This window comes from Pomacea canaliculata, linkage group LG11 (assembly GCF_003073045.1).
Source record: "Pomacea canaliculata isolate SZHN2017 linkage group LG11, ASM307304v1, whole genome shotgun sequence".
NCBI classification, from domain to species: domain Eukaryota; kingdom Metazoa; phylum Mollusca; class Gastropoda; order Architaenioglossa; family Ampullariidae; genus Pomacea; species Pomacea canaliculata.
Genome location: NC_037600.1, coordinates 15,591,333 through 15,607,495, shown reverse-complemented (window position 1 = coordinate 15,607,495; position 16,163 = coordinate 15,591,333). Strand labels below are relative to the sequence as shown.

The window sequence follows — 16,163 nt, the reverse complement described above, 5'->3', positions numbered from 1 at the left end:
TTTGGATCTTGTGTGTTGATCCCAGAGAATATATTCTTAGTCGTCGACTAGGTGTCTGCCAAGTCAGCACTTACTTATTAAGAACCGGAACGTGAATGTGGTTTCCCCTAAGAGTTTTGTTTGTGGATATCAGCCAAGTGTTACCAAGACTGCACAACTTCTGAACCAGGGAAAGGGAGGAATTTACCAGGACGTTTTATTTTTGGGTTGCACAGACGTTCTCTTCAGGCAGTGCGGTGTGAGTAACTAAGACTTTAACGAAATATTCAAAAACATACGACAGCTTTGATTTACAGGCCGCGGCGTGGAAGACCTACAGACTTTATATATCTAGTTCACAGTATCGTGTGTGTGTGTTTAATGTTGACTGATATAAAAGTTTTGTTGCTCACGACAAATCTATGTGATTTGTGAATGAAAGAACACGTAAGGGGACGTGTGCGTACAGTGAGTGCGAGTAGTGTGAAAGTGTGAATTGAACTCGTCCCTGACACACACGCACACACATCTCTGGCCACAGTCCTAGAAACAAGCTGTCTAAGAAACAAAAGTTGCGTGGGGGTTGGGTTGCCTTACTCAAACCAAAAATGCGGGTGCGCGCCACATGCGCCTCGAACCAACGGCCACATTCCAGAACTAACAGAGGTGATCTAACTTTAGCATACATATCAGACTCAAACTGCCAACACATATAATCACTAATATAAAACATTTTATCTCACTCGCACTTCCACCCATTACATAAGGACGAGGTAAAATGTCGCTTGATAAGATGTGTTTCCCCTCATGCACCGGACGGCAGGTCAGCCAAGTATGGAAAGCAAAATAATCGCCGACATGCGACACCAAGCTTTTTGTCAAAATACATAATTTTTGCTTTAAATTTTGCATATTTTTCAAAAAATAATTTTATGTTGAAGGAAATCAGAGAATGTTGATTTCGAAAAGGTTAATACACCAACAGTAAAATACTGGCTGTTGTGGTTGTGGGATTCAGTTAGGGGCGTGGCTTCTCACGTGACTCTAAAGTCCCAAAGTGACGTCACCATCTATCCTCTAACTTGAAGGTACACGTGATGGAATGTGCGATAAGTCATTAAAAATACGACTAAGTGTTTCATATCTGCTCTTCCCCAAACTTTTACCTGTCGGTACCTGGACGCATGTTCTACATTCGACTGATAATGCAGTTATCTTCGTTTCTCGAAAATAGCAGTTGCACTAGTTTGGACGTGCTAAAGGCTGAGTAGAAAATTAAAATGCAATCATTGTCTCGTAACAAAATGCGACAATTTTAATTCTTACCCTTAGGCGGGATGTTAAAGTCTACCTGCACTCTGACCTAAGTTCTCACATCTGAGGTCAATCAAGATAGTAAAGCCTGCGGCGTAGGCAGAATTTTCTTTATATACTGTGTGATGTGTGGACATTAAACTGCAGTATAATTTTGAAAGAAAATGTGTAGCATATATAGTTTATCTTATTTATTTCTTGTTGTAATATTACCTTAGACTATTTTTTCTGAATAATAACGAGAAGTATGTGTATCAGGCAGGAATAATACACACAATAAAATATATTAGATACACTTTTTTTCTTGCGTTTTCCTTAATACTTCGCTTTTAACAGATGCAAAATAAATATAATATAATGTGACATTTTTTAATTAAGCGTGGGATTGATGAATGATTCTTGATTAGGAGCTTACGGGTAAGTGTGATTGCTATAACTGATAAAAAAAAAAAAAAAACAACGAGCAATATCTCTAAAACCCTAAAATTACTTTGTTATCACCAGGACTCGTAGGCTACATTCAACTGATAGCGCAGTAACCTGTTTTCTCAAAAAGACTGAGACACTTTCTTGATAACGAGATTTGGACACTGGCGTGTTAAAGACTTAGTAGAGTGAAAAATAAAATTGATAAACATTGTTGAAAGGCTAACAACATACAGCGCAGTCATTATGTTGTAACGAAATGAGAAACTTCTCAATAATATTTTTGGAAGGATGGTGAAACTTAGATACAGACTGTCCTACATTTTCACATCTGATGTCACTGAAGTCTGCAGTCAGTGGTAGAAACTTAAGTAGATGATGGTGAGGTGCTGTAGCAGCTCACCTTTGTGAGACTCACGGCAATTTTTGTGATTCTAACGTATCTGTGTCCAGCTAAAAGTGGCGGAACAATATTATTTATTTGAAAGTAGCTTTAAAGTCTGATGTCTCGCTTTAACTAGGATAGGGCACCAGACTGAGATAACATATCATTATGTACAGCTATATTAGGCCTGTGAATGAAACAAATCTCTCTACCTCTGGGCAATTCAAGTAGGTACCGTCTGTTTATTTATTAGCTCGATTTCTTTTTTTCTTACAAATGTCCATTCTACTCAAATGTATTGAAACAGAATTAATCTCTGCAAGAAGACCTTACTAAGTCTGCTGTGCATCCGACGTCTGCCATGTTGGTAAAACCCGAGAACTTAGAGCAATGGAGTCCGAACCCGATGGTGCGACGGTTTGATACCCGAGTGGAGCAGCAGACTTCCTCCACTAGACCCCGAGGAAAGTGAAATGAATATTACGGAAACAATTTAAGGGAGGATGATTATTATCAACAACAATTTTTTTTTTTTTTTGCCAGATCAGCCATATTTCTAAAAGCAACTGGCCGAAGTAAGAAGAATTTCGAGAGTTCTTGCTTCCTCATACTTCACAGATGAATCAGGTCAGACGTCATGTGACTTCATTATTTTTGCACTTAAATAATTGTAGCTTGAATATTCATAAGATTTGTGAAAACGTGTGTGTGGGGGGAGGGCGCGCCAATAAAGCAGTATATTTATGTGCAAGCAAAGCTGTTAATGTGACATCAAATCTCAACCTTACACTACAACCTTATAAAAATGAGCAAAGCCATATTATCTTCTCGTAAGATCCTGAGAAGTAAAGACCGGATGAAGGGTATTTTTGTCGTCTTTAGTCTGTAAGAAATTTGTGAATATAGTATCATTTTACAACAGTGGGCTACGTGTCCCAAAAGTGTACTCTCTGTTTAAATGACAAAGACCAATTTAAAAAAAAAAATGAATAGTTAAATAAGGATAAACACAGTGGTACGTCGAGTTGGTGAATCTTATTGAAAGTGTCCTCTAAATTGTTTTTACACTTCAGTGATGCTATTGTGCTTCGAAATGTATTTTATGGTACATTTCCTCTCTTCAAAACTTCATCGTAAGTTTGCTGTGATGTAATTTTACTTGCTGCCAAAGTGAGGTGAAGAAAAAACAAGGAAGACGAATAAATAGAAAAGACAGTATTAAAACGCATCTTCATCGATAAGTGATATCACAACATATGAAAGTAAATACAAACACTTGTGCAGATAGGTCTATAAATTTGCAGTTTACAATACATTATATGTTTATTGAAAAATATGAGAGGTAAGTGGAGAAAATTGTATTTGGCTATATCTCAACCATTATAAAAACAAGACAAGAGTCGTTCATATTTTGCTGATGTTTTCTTCCTATCTCTGTCTACTTAAGGATCAGGATCTATGGGAGCTCGAGGACTGGTACCCACCTCTATGTCCACCGGAGACCCGCAAGGAGGACCTACTCCGAGATGAAGACTTCACAGAGGTGGACAAGGACGCTCGGGCGGTACGAATAAGAATCATTAGGACTGATAGCTACTGAGCATAGTTATAGCTTGCAACGATGAATAAAACATGGTCACTTTAATTGATTTCTTATGAGTAAATATGACCAACACTGTAATGTACTTCCTAAATTTTGCAGGACTGATTTCCTCACTTCACAGGATGACATAAACTTTAAAGAGTTGTTGCTCGGTACAATGTTCTCCCTACTCCTGTGGACTGTCCAATATAGACAGAAGACGGATAAAAACAGAAGTAATACACATTCTAGCTAAACTACGATACATTGTAATTATATATCTTTAAGAAATTACCAGAAACACCGGTCTATGTAATGGTGTAAGACTGATTCGGGCAGAAAACGCTTTCACACTCTTATTACCCGTCGTCTGAAACAACAAAACACGAAGACAGCGGCTGCCCCAATTCCAAAAGAAGCATCGTTCCCTGGGATGTGGTTGAATAACAGCACTGCCTGCTGTTCGTAAAACTTAATTCAAGCACTTCCTCTGGTGACAGTGTATAGAAACATGCAAAACAAATCTATCAAGAACCACTCTGTTTGAGTTGTCAAAGAGAATTCAGCAATAATAAGATGTTAGATCCTCCCTTTCATTCCATTTTTACACTGTCCTCTCCATTTCCTCATTTTGTGCGTGTTTCAGAAACTTCATTCACCAAAAGACAGTTTCGACAAACTTGTCCAACACCTCACCAGTCATTTGAGCTCCGATCTACACAAGTTAAGAACCATTTTTGTGTGGATGAGCGCTCAGAACATAGGATGTCGACAAGAGACAGGCAGATGCAAAGACAGCAGCAGTCCAGAATATTACCTACAGGAGGCATCAAAATATAATAGTTTAATCGATAGAATGTTCGCCAAGATGTGCAGGTAATCATTTGTATCACTAACGTAATATTTACTCGCGTCGTAAAATCAAAAGAAGACTGTCTACAATATACAGCTGTCATCCTAGCACTTCTAAGTTAATAATTGTCATAATTTCACAGAGCTGCAAGAATCCCATGTGTTCTTGTGGACGGCAAGGTAAAAGGTACAACCTACGAGACAGGTGATGTTGATATAAAAGGACAATGTACCTGGGCAGTTGTTTACGTGGCAAACAGCTGGCGGTTTGTGTTTCCTCGTTGGGCCTTTGCAGCAGCAAGTGGTTACCAAAAGGAAAATTTGGTGCTGATTGAGGATTCTGGAGAGCCGATAAGAACAAGGTAATTTTTTTTTTATCTTATTGCTTATTTCCGTGTAAAGTTGTAGGCAGGAAGTTTTTTAAGTCGACAAAAGTAATAAAGGATAAAACTGCGCTACATTACAAAGAAACTGGATAACATAAGTAAAGCCGAGGTATATGTCGTCCTCGTAACATTTTTAGGTCGTTTTAGGTAGATACGACACGTCTCTATAGGCCAGCGTCTTCTTCTAACGGCGGTGCCCGTCTTTGCTCCTTCTCGCCGCCTTACCATTTATAACCTTACTACCTTACGTATTATCATAATTATCATCAGCAGCAGCAACAGCATAAATTTACAATTGTAAATAGCGATAATTATGCTCATATAGTCTTTAGCGTTTGATACATAAATAATTTGATAACAGAAAAATAAGCACCTATGAATATGAAGTATAAAATACACACATTCCTTTGTTGCGATTATAACAGGGCTATTCTTGTTATTCTACTAATAATATCGATGTACTCGTGTTAAATGAGGTACATGTGTTCTGACACCATGGTGGTTTTTTTTAATATTTTATTCATTCAGTTTTTATGAGGCCATCTGGCCCACATCAACATCACATAATAATAACAGTCAGACAAGATTCAGACATTCATCCTCATGTAATGCTCATGGTCATGCAGATCTCCTTTACAAACCTTGTTTTTAAGTAAAGGACATCTCTAATGGTTACTCTACACTCTAGGTTCTTACATGTGTAGTTTACAATTTCCAAATACCATTTGGTTCACATCAACCTCTTATATTGTATGTTACATGCATATTAACAGTGGGTTGCTGTACATGATCAACCTTTTAGTTGTATTTGGTTTTTAGTTAAATAATAAACAGTATAATGAAATTCAGTTCTAAGTAATTATATGTACACTGTCATGATGTCCTCATTTTCAGACATTCTGTTATATAGAGGGCTACATTAATAACTACTTTACCCTTAAGGTTCTTACACAAAAGGTGAACCTTAAAGGATGAGGGGAATTTATGGTAAAAGAGTGGGATATATCTCTTACATAGAATTGTATATTTAGGGCATATTAACAGAAAATGGTATCGGTCTTCCACACTTTGACTATCACATTGCTTGCACTCAGGTTTGTTGCTAGTTTGGTGACGGGTGTTTCCATTAAGGGGTAAACAATTACTTCTCAGCAAACACAGGACCCGTCTATGTTCACGTCGTAATATCTAGTCTAAGTAAATCTGGCTGGTAATCGCAGTAATCTGAAGAAGAAGAAGAAGAAGATACTGAATCATGCCATTTTTGGAGAGAACAATCCTTGAATCTTTCTTTTATAGTGGTGATGAATAAGGGGAGATTACCAACTGTCTGCCATTCCCACACATATCCAAAACCGTAGCTACATAATAAAATTCTAACTTGGGATGCCCAGTTGGTTCTGCCTGCCTTATCTTGTAAATATAACATGTTGTAACATTGTCTTGGGTACCTGTGTTCTGGCAACGTTAATATTCTGCACCAGTATTGAATAACTCTTATATATGAATCAGACACAAGAGGAAGCCTTCCACATTCACTCAAAGCTATATCATTTCTAACATCCCTAACTACATTTAAAATTAATTTACAAAGTTTTATTTGAACTTTCTCTATATCATTGTATTGCTTTCATCCCCCAATCTCAGATCCATATAAAAGAATAGGTTTTATTTTTGTGTCAAATATTTTAAAGATTATGTCTGTTGGAAGGTTCTTTAGTCTAAAATACATTTTCTTGACTCCTGCAAAGGCTTTTAATGCCTTTCCAGATAAACTATCAGTACATTTGACCCATTTAAGTGTAGACGTGAATGTAATCCCCAAATAGTTATAGCTGGGTTCTACAATAATCTTCTTTCCAGCATAGTACCATTTTTCACAATCTTTAATAAATCCACCATTTTTAAAAACTATTATTTTTGTTTTATCCATATTGACTGTAAGTCCCCATTTATTACAAAATGTTTCAAGATAACATATTTTACGTTGAAGGTCAACAGGGGAATCAGCATTAATAGCAATGTCATCAGCATACATCAAAAGGGAGATCCCAAGTGGATCTGCCAGGACATCAATACCACGTGCACCACATAATGTTAGGTCTGACCAAAGCTCAGATAGAAATATGGAAAACAGTAAAGGGCTTAGTACACATCCTTCTTTGACACCGGATATACAATCAAAGTAGTCAGTTATTTGAGATCCAACCTTAACAGCCGCTTTCACATTTTTATACATACTATGTAGCGTTTGAAACATTCTTCCATGGACACCCTTTTTAACAGGGTGTATAGCAATTTGGATCTGTCAATAGTGTCGAATGCTCTCGAAAAATCTACAAAAATGGTGTAAAAGCGTCCACCTTGTTTTGTCAAATATTTCTGAATCAGTGACTGAAGGCAAAAAATATTATCTGTTGTACTGTTACCTTTACGAAAACCTGCTTGAGCTTCTGGGATAAGTTTATTTTCTTCACAGAATTGGGTCAGTCTTTTGTTAATAATGCAGCTGTACAGTTTGCTAATAATATTTGAAAGTGAAATCCCTGTAAAGTTATTTACTTTACCTTTATCACCTTTCTTGTGTAAGGGACTTGTGAACACTTTATTAAAGAGGGGATGTAGAAATTTTAGGAGGATGTTATCTGCAATCTTAAATAGGTCAGAAGGTAATCCATCAGGTCCAGGTGCTTTTGCTTTTTTTTTTGGCAACGGATAGCTTCAAGTATTTCCGAGTGAGAAATTTCTTCTTCTATGTTTGAGTTTGCGCTAAAATGTAAACATTTCTCACAGTTCCCTTTATTATGAACATGTACTGAGCTTTCAACCTGTCTGTCAAAATCATTATCCCGTGATGTTTGTGTTATATTTAGGAGGTCTCTAAAGTAGTCATACCATGCCTGAGGAGCTATTTTATTGCGATCATTATATGCATTTGTTGTAAGAGCTTTCACTTTCTGCCAGAATGTTCTAGTATTAGGGTCATTACATGCAGTGTTCAGATCACTGATTATACGCTCGTCATATTTTTCTTTTTTTGTTTTACATAGGCTTTTGAATGTTTTCTTGAGGTTTAAATATTTTTGTAGGTCGAATTGTGTATTGCTCTTCCTAAATGTTCTTAACTGCTTGCGTTTCACTTTTTTTGTATGTGCACATTCTGCATCCCACCATTGTGGCTGGGTCCGATGTTTTTGTGCAGTGTGCTTTGATTTCATGTGGGAAGCTGCTTTCTGAAGAAAATCTACAAAACAGGAGGACCCGTCTTCAACACTTTTATCAAGAGAGACTAAAAACGTTGAAAGTTCTATCTCTGCTTTTGTTTTCAGATATTCAGTATATTGTGCTTCATGTTGGTCTTGCCATATATATCTAACCTCATCTTCTAAGTGAATTGTGGTATTTATTGTATCACTACCTTGGGTATCTGAATCTTTTAACAATGTAATAACAATAGGGAAATGGTCTGACTCATCCTTATTGTCCACATGCATTTCTGAGATCAAGTCAAATATGGAGCTTGAACAGATGAAATAATCCACAACACTTTTGCCCCTGTTAGCTACACATGTAATTTCTCCTTTTTCATCCCCGGTTGGGTACACGGACGTTTCGCCGCCGGACGTTTCGCCGCCGGACGTTTCACCGCCGGACGTTTCGGCGCGGGAGACTTCATTTCGGCATTTCACGCGGGACCTTTAGCCGAAGTCAAGTGTGTGACGCCCCTTAGCTCACACATTTCTCTCGCCATTGTATCAATGTTTCAGTGAACTCTCTCTCACTATCCCTCCTCATGTAAACCGTTAGCTCACACATTTCTCTCGCCATTGTATAAATGTATCTCAAAGCTGTTGGTCATAATCTGTGACAATCAAAGTGAACTGTCTGTGAAGTCTGTGTGTAAAATTTGTTTGAAATAAAGAATTATTGTGTAATCTAGTAGTTACTTTCATTCTTTGAGAAGTAAGTAAGCTCTCTCTCTCTCTCTGACATAATGCGGCGAAACGTCCGACTCCGAAACGTCCGGCGGCGAAACGTCCGCACACGCCCCGGTTGATCTACCGTCAACAATAAAAATATCAAATTCTTTGCAGAGCTTTATAAGTTCCTGACCAAATTTATTTATGCTAAGATCTTTGGATGAGCGTGGAGGGGGTGTTACAGATGTCTCAAACAGAATTTTAAGGTCTTTTAGGGGGTGTACATGTCTATCGCTGTCATCATAGTCAGCATCACTAAGTTCCGCCATGCGGGCATTAAAATCACCGCATAACAACCATGGTAAGTACGGATGTTCACTAGCTAATTGATTCATATGTTGACCTAAATTTTCTATCCCTTTACTGTTGTCATCCCAATAGATTACTGATCTTTCTGGTGCTACATATACACAGGCAACAATAATATCCTCCCAGCTGTTCAAAACAGACTTACCTATTTTAAGAAAAATAAAATCCTCTGCCAGCTTAAGAAGTATAATACCTGTCAACACAGTTTTATGAATACAAACAGCTACACCACCATTGAGTCTCTGTTCACGTGAAGAGAAGTATACAACATAGTCTGAGAAGGCATCTTCTATCTCACTCAGCTGACATGACCAGGTCTCCAATAAAGCAAAAATTGTAAACTTTCCACAGAACTCTCTGAAGAATGGCCTTTTTAGTTTGTATTTTAGTCCTTGAACATTCCACGACATTATCTTCATGTTTGAAACACAGATAGCAGGGGAAGTTAATGTTTCCTGTAAGTCAGTGAGGTTGGGGCAAGGGCCCCATCCCTAGCTCCGGTCCGTTTCTTGTCTCTGTGTACCTCTCGTGCTGGCAGACCAAGTGGTGATCTGTGACCGCTGGAACATGTCTGTGAGTAGTGGTTGGGACCTGTTGCTAGATTGGTCACTGTTATGGCTACCTCCTGTAGTAGTGTTGCTAGGTTGGTCTCTGTTGTGGCTACCTCCTATAGTAGTGTTGCTAGGTTGGTCTCTGTTATGGCTACCTCCTGTGGTAGTGTTGCTAGGTTGGTCTCTGTTATGGCTACCTCCTGTGGTAGTGTTGCTAGGTTGGTCTCTGTTATGGCTACCTCCTGTGGTAGTGTTGCTAGGTTGGTCTCTGTTATGGCTACCTCCTGTGGTAGTGTTGCTAGGTTGGTCTCTGTTATGGCTACCTCCTGTGGTAGTGTTGCTAGGTTGGTCTCTGTTATGGCTATTTCCTGTGGTAGTGTTGCTAGGTTGGTCTCTGTTATGGCTACCTCCTGTGGTACGGCTGCTTGACTGTAGCTGTAGGGTCAAACCAGGGTGTGTTGATCTGTGACCGCTGCTGACTCTCATGGTTATGTCTAACAGCATTATGGACTGTAGTGTGGCTGCATGCCTCCACAGATTCTTTTTTTTAAGTTTTTATTTGTGTGTAGTCCTAGTGATCTGATTTTTTTTATCGTTGGAGTAGAATATCAACATACCTGCGTCCTAACTGAGAGCGCGCTGGCTCAGTACCCGATTAGAACACTTTTCCTAGTTAACCCAGGTGGCAATGGGCATCTGACTACATAGAGGGTGAGGAGATGAGCATTGCCCTCGAGTAATAGCTGGCCCCGAGAAAAGTGATGTATCTAACACCTCACCCCCAACGACCTGAAAAGGTTAGGGGATGATCTTTATCTTTTTTATTCCCAACAGTCTTAGTAGCGTGAAAATAATAAACTATTCAGGTCCTAATCCTCTAACGGCGTTTAGAAAGCAGGTTCGTACATTGGCGCTGGCAATTTGTTATTATATCCTAAAACTAGGAAGAATTTTAACGCTTTTTCATCGCAAGAAACAGTATTGCTCAACATAATAATGTCTTATTGCAATCAAAAAACTATTGCATATTCTGTAGAGTCCCCCATTACACATGTACCTGATGTTGTCATTCCTTTGACTGTTATAAAGTACAATAAAATACATTCCAATATATTTTATAAATATCTGCACAGTGTTGAAAATATTAGCAGTCTAAATTTATGTATTTTTGTGGATTATGCATTACCTTATTTAAAAATCAGATATACATTTAATTAAAAAAAAATTGCAGTAAAACTTTCTTAAACTATTGCCTTTTGTGATGTATATATATATATCCTGGCAACGTTCGCAAGATCTCTAAAATCTTTGCCATGGTTCAGAGAAAAACAACTAATATCAATACCTATAATCTACTTAAAAGAATACAAGAGCTACTTGTTTGCATGGTTCTATTCATTCTATTAGCAAGAAAACTTGTTTATTGTTTACCATTAATTTATACTCATTCTTTGTTTTCAAACACAACATACAGTAAATGTATTCGGGAATGATAGTATGGCGATGCAGCACTTACTGATCTCAAGATCTTGTCAGTAACACTTATAGAATATCACACTTTATACTGACAGTTTTCTTAGTCATTATGTTACTATTTGTTGTTTAGTACCACAGAAAATGTAGGTACCCTGACGCCCATGTTCAACGAATTTTATTTCCTGACTGACCCTGAGGAGATGATTTACATCTGTCACCCATATGAGAAAGAGAAACAATTGCTGACTGAACCATGGACACGAGAGAAGTTCTTTGAGTCCCCTCACTTACGTAGGGAGTATTTTTCGTCTGGATGGAAGCTGATCAGCCCGTTGACGTGCGTGATCAAGTCCACAACTGGATGGTGTTTAATCGACATGTTTAGTCAGGAAGCTGGTTATAAACTGGAGTACAAGATGCTTTTCTACGAAGGTCGTTCAGGAAGAAAATTTCCACAGGAGAAACAAACAGAACTCTACGTAACTATGTAAGGATAATACTTTTTAACCTCACAAGAAATATCGCACAGGAAGGTCGAGAAATAAATACTACTTTTGTCACTATATCGCATAAGTTGTGAAAATACAATTGTTTAAATATTTCAAAGTTGTTGAATGTTGCAATTCTCTCGAACATAGCAAATATTTTCCACTTAGATATTTAAAGAGAATGTAAACCTCTGCAATAGCTAGTATCTTACTTAAAAAAGAAAAAACATGTTACCAATAACTACCGAAGCTTTTTATTTAAATGATGTTAGCCTCTGCAATATTAAGTATTTTATTTAAAACAGACAAACGTATTACCAATAACTACCCAAGTACGATTTTGTTTATTTTAACAATAAGTGTTCTTCCAGAATAAAGCGGACGCAGCAGACGAACTCATTTCTGGTCAGACTTCCAGTAGCAGGAACATACAAATTTAGAGTACTAGGAGTTCATGGAGATAAAATCTCTCGCCTAGTGGACTTTCAGATCATCTGTGATGATGCGGCTCCAGACACACAGCCCTTGCCGTCCTGCCCAAAAAACGGGTTTGGCTTTGGTGAAGCAGCTGCTGAAGCTGGGTTGTCGGAGCCTTCCCACACGGAAGGGGTTGTGCCGGTGAAAAGTGGTGAGGAGATCAGCATACACTTTAAGGTTAAAGATGACGTGGACATCTCGGCCAGACTGGTCCACTCCACTCGGAAACCAGAAGAGCTTCGGGACAACGTCATCGTGGGGCGAGAAGACGATAACGTAACGGTCACGGTGAGACTCCCGGCAGACGACCCGACACCGGAATATTCCCTTGAAGTCGATACCATAAAAAACATAAAAGAAAATGATCAATCTACAAAAACATTGTCTAGTTGTCATGTTCTGAACTACTTGCTGACCAGCGATGAAAGGCTGAATGAAGTAATCACGGACAAAGACACAAAGGTATTTTTATTTTAGAATTTCATGCACGTGTCACATTATATTGACATTCCGAATGATGCTGTCGTTTGCTTAAGACGTATGATAACAGTGTAAATAGCATCGTCTAATGCTATAATTTGTTTAGCCGACAACCTTATCTTCTTATGTTAGAGTATTTATAATCTGAAAAGCTTAGAAAATCATGATTTCAGAATATGTAATAATTTGACATTTGGAATTGGTTACCTAAGTTTGAACTAAAAAGTAGGTCATAGCTTGTATGATACATTAGAGTCTGATTTAGCTTTTTTAATGCATCTACTACATTGTACAGTAGTTTGTATGAGTCGTTAAATCAATAATACTATGAGTCATCTTTGAATATGAAGCTAGTAAAAATGAAAATTCATGTTATTATATTTGTATATTAGTGTTTTGTGTCGTCTCTTTAGTTTTTATATTTATTCATAAAATTTATGAATGTCTGTGTAATGCATATAAAGTATCAAGAGAAGTATATTTAACTTAATTTATTCAGACATGCTATTTGACAGAAACGCAGTATTACTCTTATTTGTTGTAGCGTGAAGAATTATGTTCTGGTTGTCTTACGCGGCATAAATGTAAGATTCTATTCGATTTGAGATTCTTCGCCACCAATGATAATATGAAGAGTTTTAACAGAAATTATCTCAAAATGATTTTAAATCATAACAATAAAATCGTCTTTAATTTGGCTTGCACCGTATGTAAATGTACCTGTAACACCCACTAAACTACAGAACACTCAAAATGCATAGCATATCGCCTTAATATAAATATTTCCATTTTACAGAATAAATTACAGTTCTATGAAGATGCATGGGTCTCTCTTGGCAACGATGACGCCAAGATGTTAGAGAAAGTTGCCTCAAGGGACGAGAGGACTGATATTAAAGACCCGATGTTAGACAGAAAAATACGAGCCAGAGAAACGTGGTACAAACGTATGACAGAGGAAGTGCGTGTTTTTACAAGAGAAGGAAACTTGGATCAGCTGATTCGAGGCATCGAAAACTGTATGGCTGCAAGCATTCAGAACAAAGGAGACATTGAGGACGCCATGCAAATGCTTACGAAATTGTATCAAGAGGGTACGAAGAAGTATTTTTAAACCTAAATAACCATAACTTTTTATTTTGTGTGGACAGTATACACATACATAACTGACACTAGGAACTCACTAATTGGTACAAGTGGTTTTTTCTGCAGGTAGTTTGTATGTGTGGATGTGGGTATGTGTATCTGTGTACAATTTATCTTTTCAGAAATCGTGAAGGCCGTTAGCAGTAAATCCTTGAAAGAGATCAATGCATGCTTCAAGAAAATAGACAACACCTGTGTCAGTAAAATGGCTCGGGAACAGGCTTGTTTTGAAGAGGGCCAGGAAGAAATTAGAAGGAGGGCGCAGTCCCAAAGAAAAAAAGATGAGGCGACTGAGGGAAGACTTCCAGACCACGTCAATGACGTCATCGTTGCAGCCTTCATTTTGATTGGAGAAAGCGAGGAGGAACTTGACGTGAGTACACGGTGTACATTACTGTACAGGGTAAAGGGTGCTACGGTGTACCCTTGAAATCATTGTGTACGTGTTCAGTCTTGTGAGATTAAAAACCGCTCAGGTACAGTTCACTTTCACTAATTCTTTTCTTCATTGTTTTCACAAGGGTGACATTTGGAATACCAGCAGTTACAAGGAAACAGAGAAATACACTTCTGAACCGTATTCAGTGATAAAAGAAATAATTTGTAGTTCTGAGTTATCTTGATGACATTAGTGATAAAATATTGTATTGAAAATTTTATTACTACTTTTGAGTAAGGATATGGTAAAATTAAATTTTTTGGCTCAATATACCAACATGGGGATGTTTTAGAGGTTTTCTTTGCTCTAGTTAATGGCTGCGCAACATTACTCTCTGGTTTTCAACAGACACGGGAGAAGGTCAACGCCAAACTGAAGGAAACGAACAAAGAACAGCTGTTAAATAAAGTGAACAGTTTGGATAACTTTTCTCTTACCCGAGAGCAGGTGGATCTGGCAGAACAGAAGCTGGAACGAGCTGTTAGAACGTTTGCCGAGTACAGGTCAATAGAAACACTCATGAAACAGGTCAGTCCACAAATTGTATTTCAGACTACACTGCCCCCCCCCCCCCCAAAAAAAAAAATAAAATCGTGTACCACAGTCATACGAAAATTATTCTATGAAATTATTATATATATATATGACTCATGACGTTTTCAGTGCTTGGAGAAGATCGCCTTGTACCGAACTAAAGGAAGTGTCAAAAGGAGAAAATAACTCCGTGCAAACAGATGAACACAAAAGGTACAGGAAGAGGCTGCGACTTGTCTCCCCTACTCATAACGAAGTGATAAATGCTTTGGTAAGAGACTGACTCCTAATCAATTTTTTTCAGGAAGATTTTACCACTTATTTCAGTGAATCGATCTCTTACCGACTTCCCGTTTTGTTTATCAACAAGAGCCTACAGTGAGCTTTGTCTTTTGTCTTTCAGCCAGACTATTACGCCACTTTTGACTGTTTAGCGGTTTCATTCATGGAAAAAAAACTTCTATGCGTGCTGTTTATATTAGAGTATATTACTTTCGTATTTTCATTTAGACAAGGGAAAAATCCTTGATCCACATAATTAAAATGTACTTAATTGCTGTTTTAAGAATCACTGTACTTTCTCTTTTACTGCTGTGTTTCTTTGGTTTATCAGTGTTGTCATAAATTATTATCAGTATATCTCAGTAAGTACAGTGATACCTCGGTTCTCGAACGCCTTGACTTTCGACCAAATCGGTATTCGACCAGGAAATTCGAGAAAATTCTGTCTTGGAATCCGAACAAATATTTGGAACTCGAACATCCGAACGTCCGAGATGAGCCGAGTTGAGCCGAATGGCGTTCATTTCGGCCCAGTGCGCCTTGCTTGCGTCATCTGTGTGAGTGCAGAGGAGAAAAAAACAGCAAACAATTGACAAATTCTTCCGTAAAGAAATCAGACAAGCAACTGCAGAGCAAGATTCTGATTCTCCTCAGCAAAAGATACAGAGAACAGAAACACCCGAAGAGCAGTTACCCTCTGTTTTTATTGAAGAGGACTCCCCTTCAAAACAATAACCATCCCCCTTCCTTCCTCCCTCCACATTCATTCCCTCCTGCCATAAAGTTTGGTACAGGTACGGTAAATGAAACACAATTTACTGTACTGTACTGTACAGTACAGTACATTTTATATTTTTTGCTTTAATAAATACACTTTTATTTCTTATTTCTTGTTGAGACTCATGTTTTTCTACATATTATATACAAATTAGGTGTTTAAGTGTTTATAAAAGAACAGGTTGAGGAAGAAGGAACTGTGTACTGTGACTTGTCTATGTTTGATTCGACAATGATATCAGTGTTGTTGTTTGCCAACATTGCAGAGAACGTTTTTAGAATGGCCAGACGGTTTTTAGT

General features: G+C 37.9%; 1 protein-coding gene across 1 annotated transcript; it reads left to right on the top strand.

The window, feature by feature from the left end:
• Window positions 1-2,358: 2,358 nt before the first annotated feature.
• On the top strand, window positions 2,359-15,562 carry LOC112574781 (hillarin-like). Its single transcript, XM_025256058.1, has 10 exons — window positions 2,359-2,731; window positions 3,552-3,668; window positions 4,333-4,562; window positions 4,682-4,900; window positions 11,371-11,727; window positions 12,100-12,667; window positions 13,482-13,779; window positions 13,954-14,204; window positions 14,619-14,798; window positions 14,934-15,562. The coding sequence occupies exons 1-10, from the start codon at window positions 2,723-2,725 to the stop codon at window positions 14,988-14,990; spliced, it is 2,286 nt and encodes a 761-aa protein (XP_025111843.1). The 5' UTR covers window positions 2,359-2,722; the 3' UTR covers window positions 14,991-15,562.
• The last annotated feature ends 601 nt before the right edge of the window (window positions 15,563-16,163 follow it).

Bases quoted from the DNA above. Each gene is read 5' to 3' on its own strand.
- LOC112574781 (XM_025256058.1), top strand. The intron at 4,563-4,681 runs GTAATCATTTGT...ATAATTTCACAG, and splicing joins ATGTTCGCCAAGATGTGCAG to AGCTGCAAGAATCCCATGTG. The intron at 14,799-14,933 runs GTCAGTCCACAA...TGACGTTTTCAG, and splicing joins TAGAAACACTCATGAAACAG to TGCTTGGAGAAGATCGCCTT.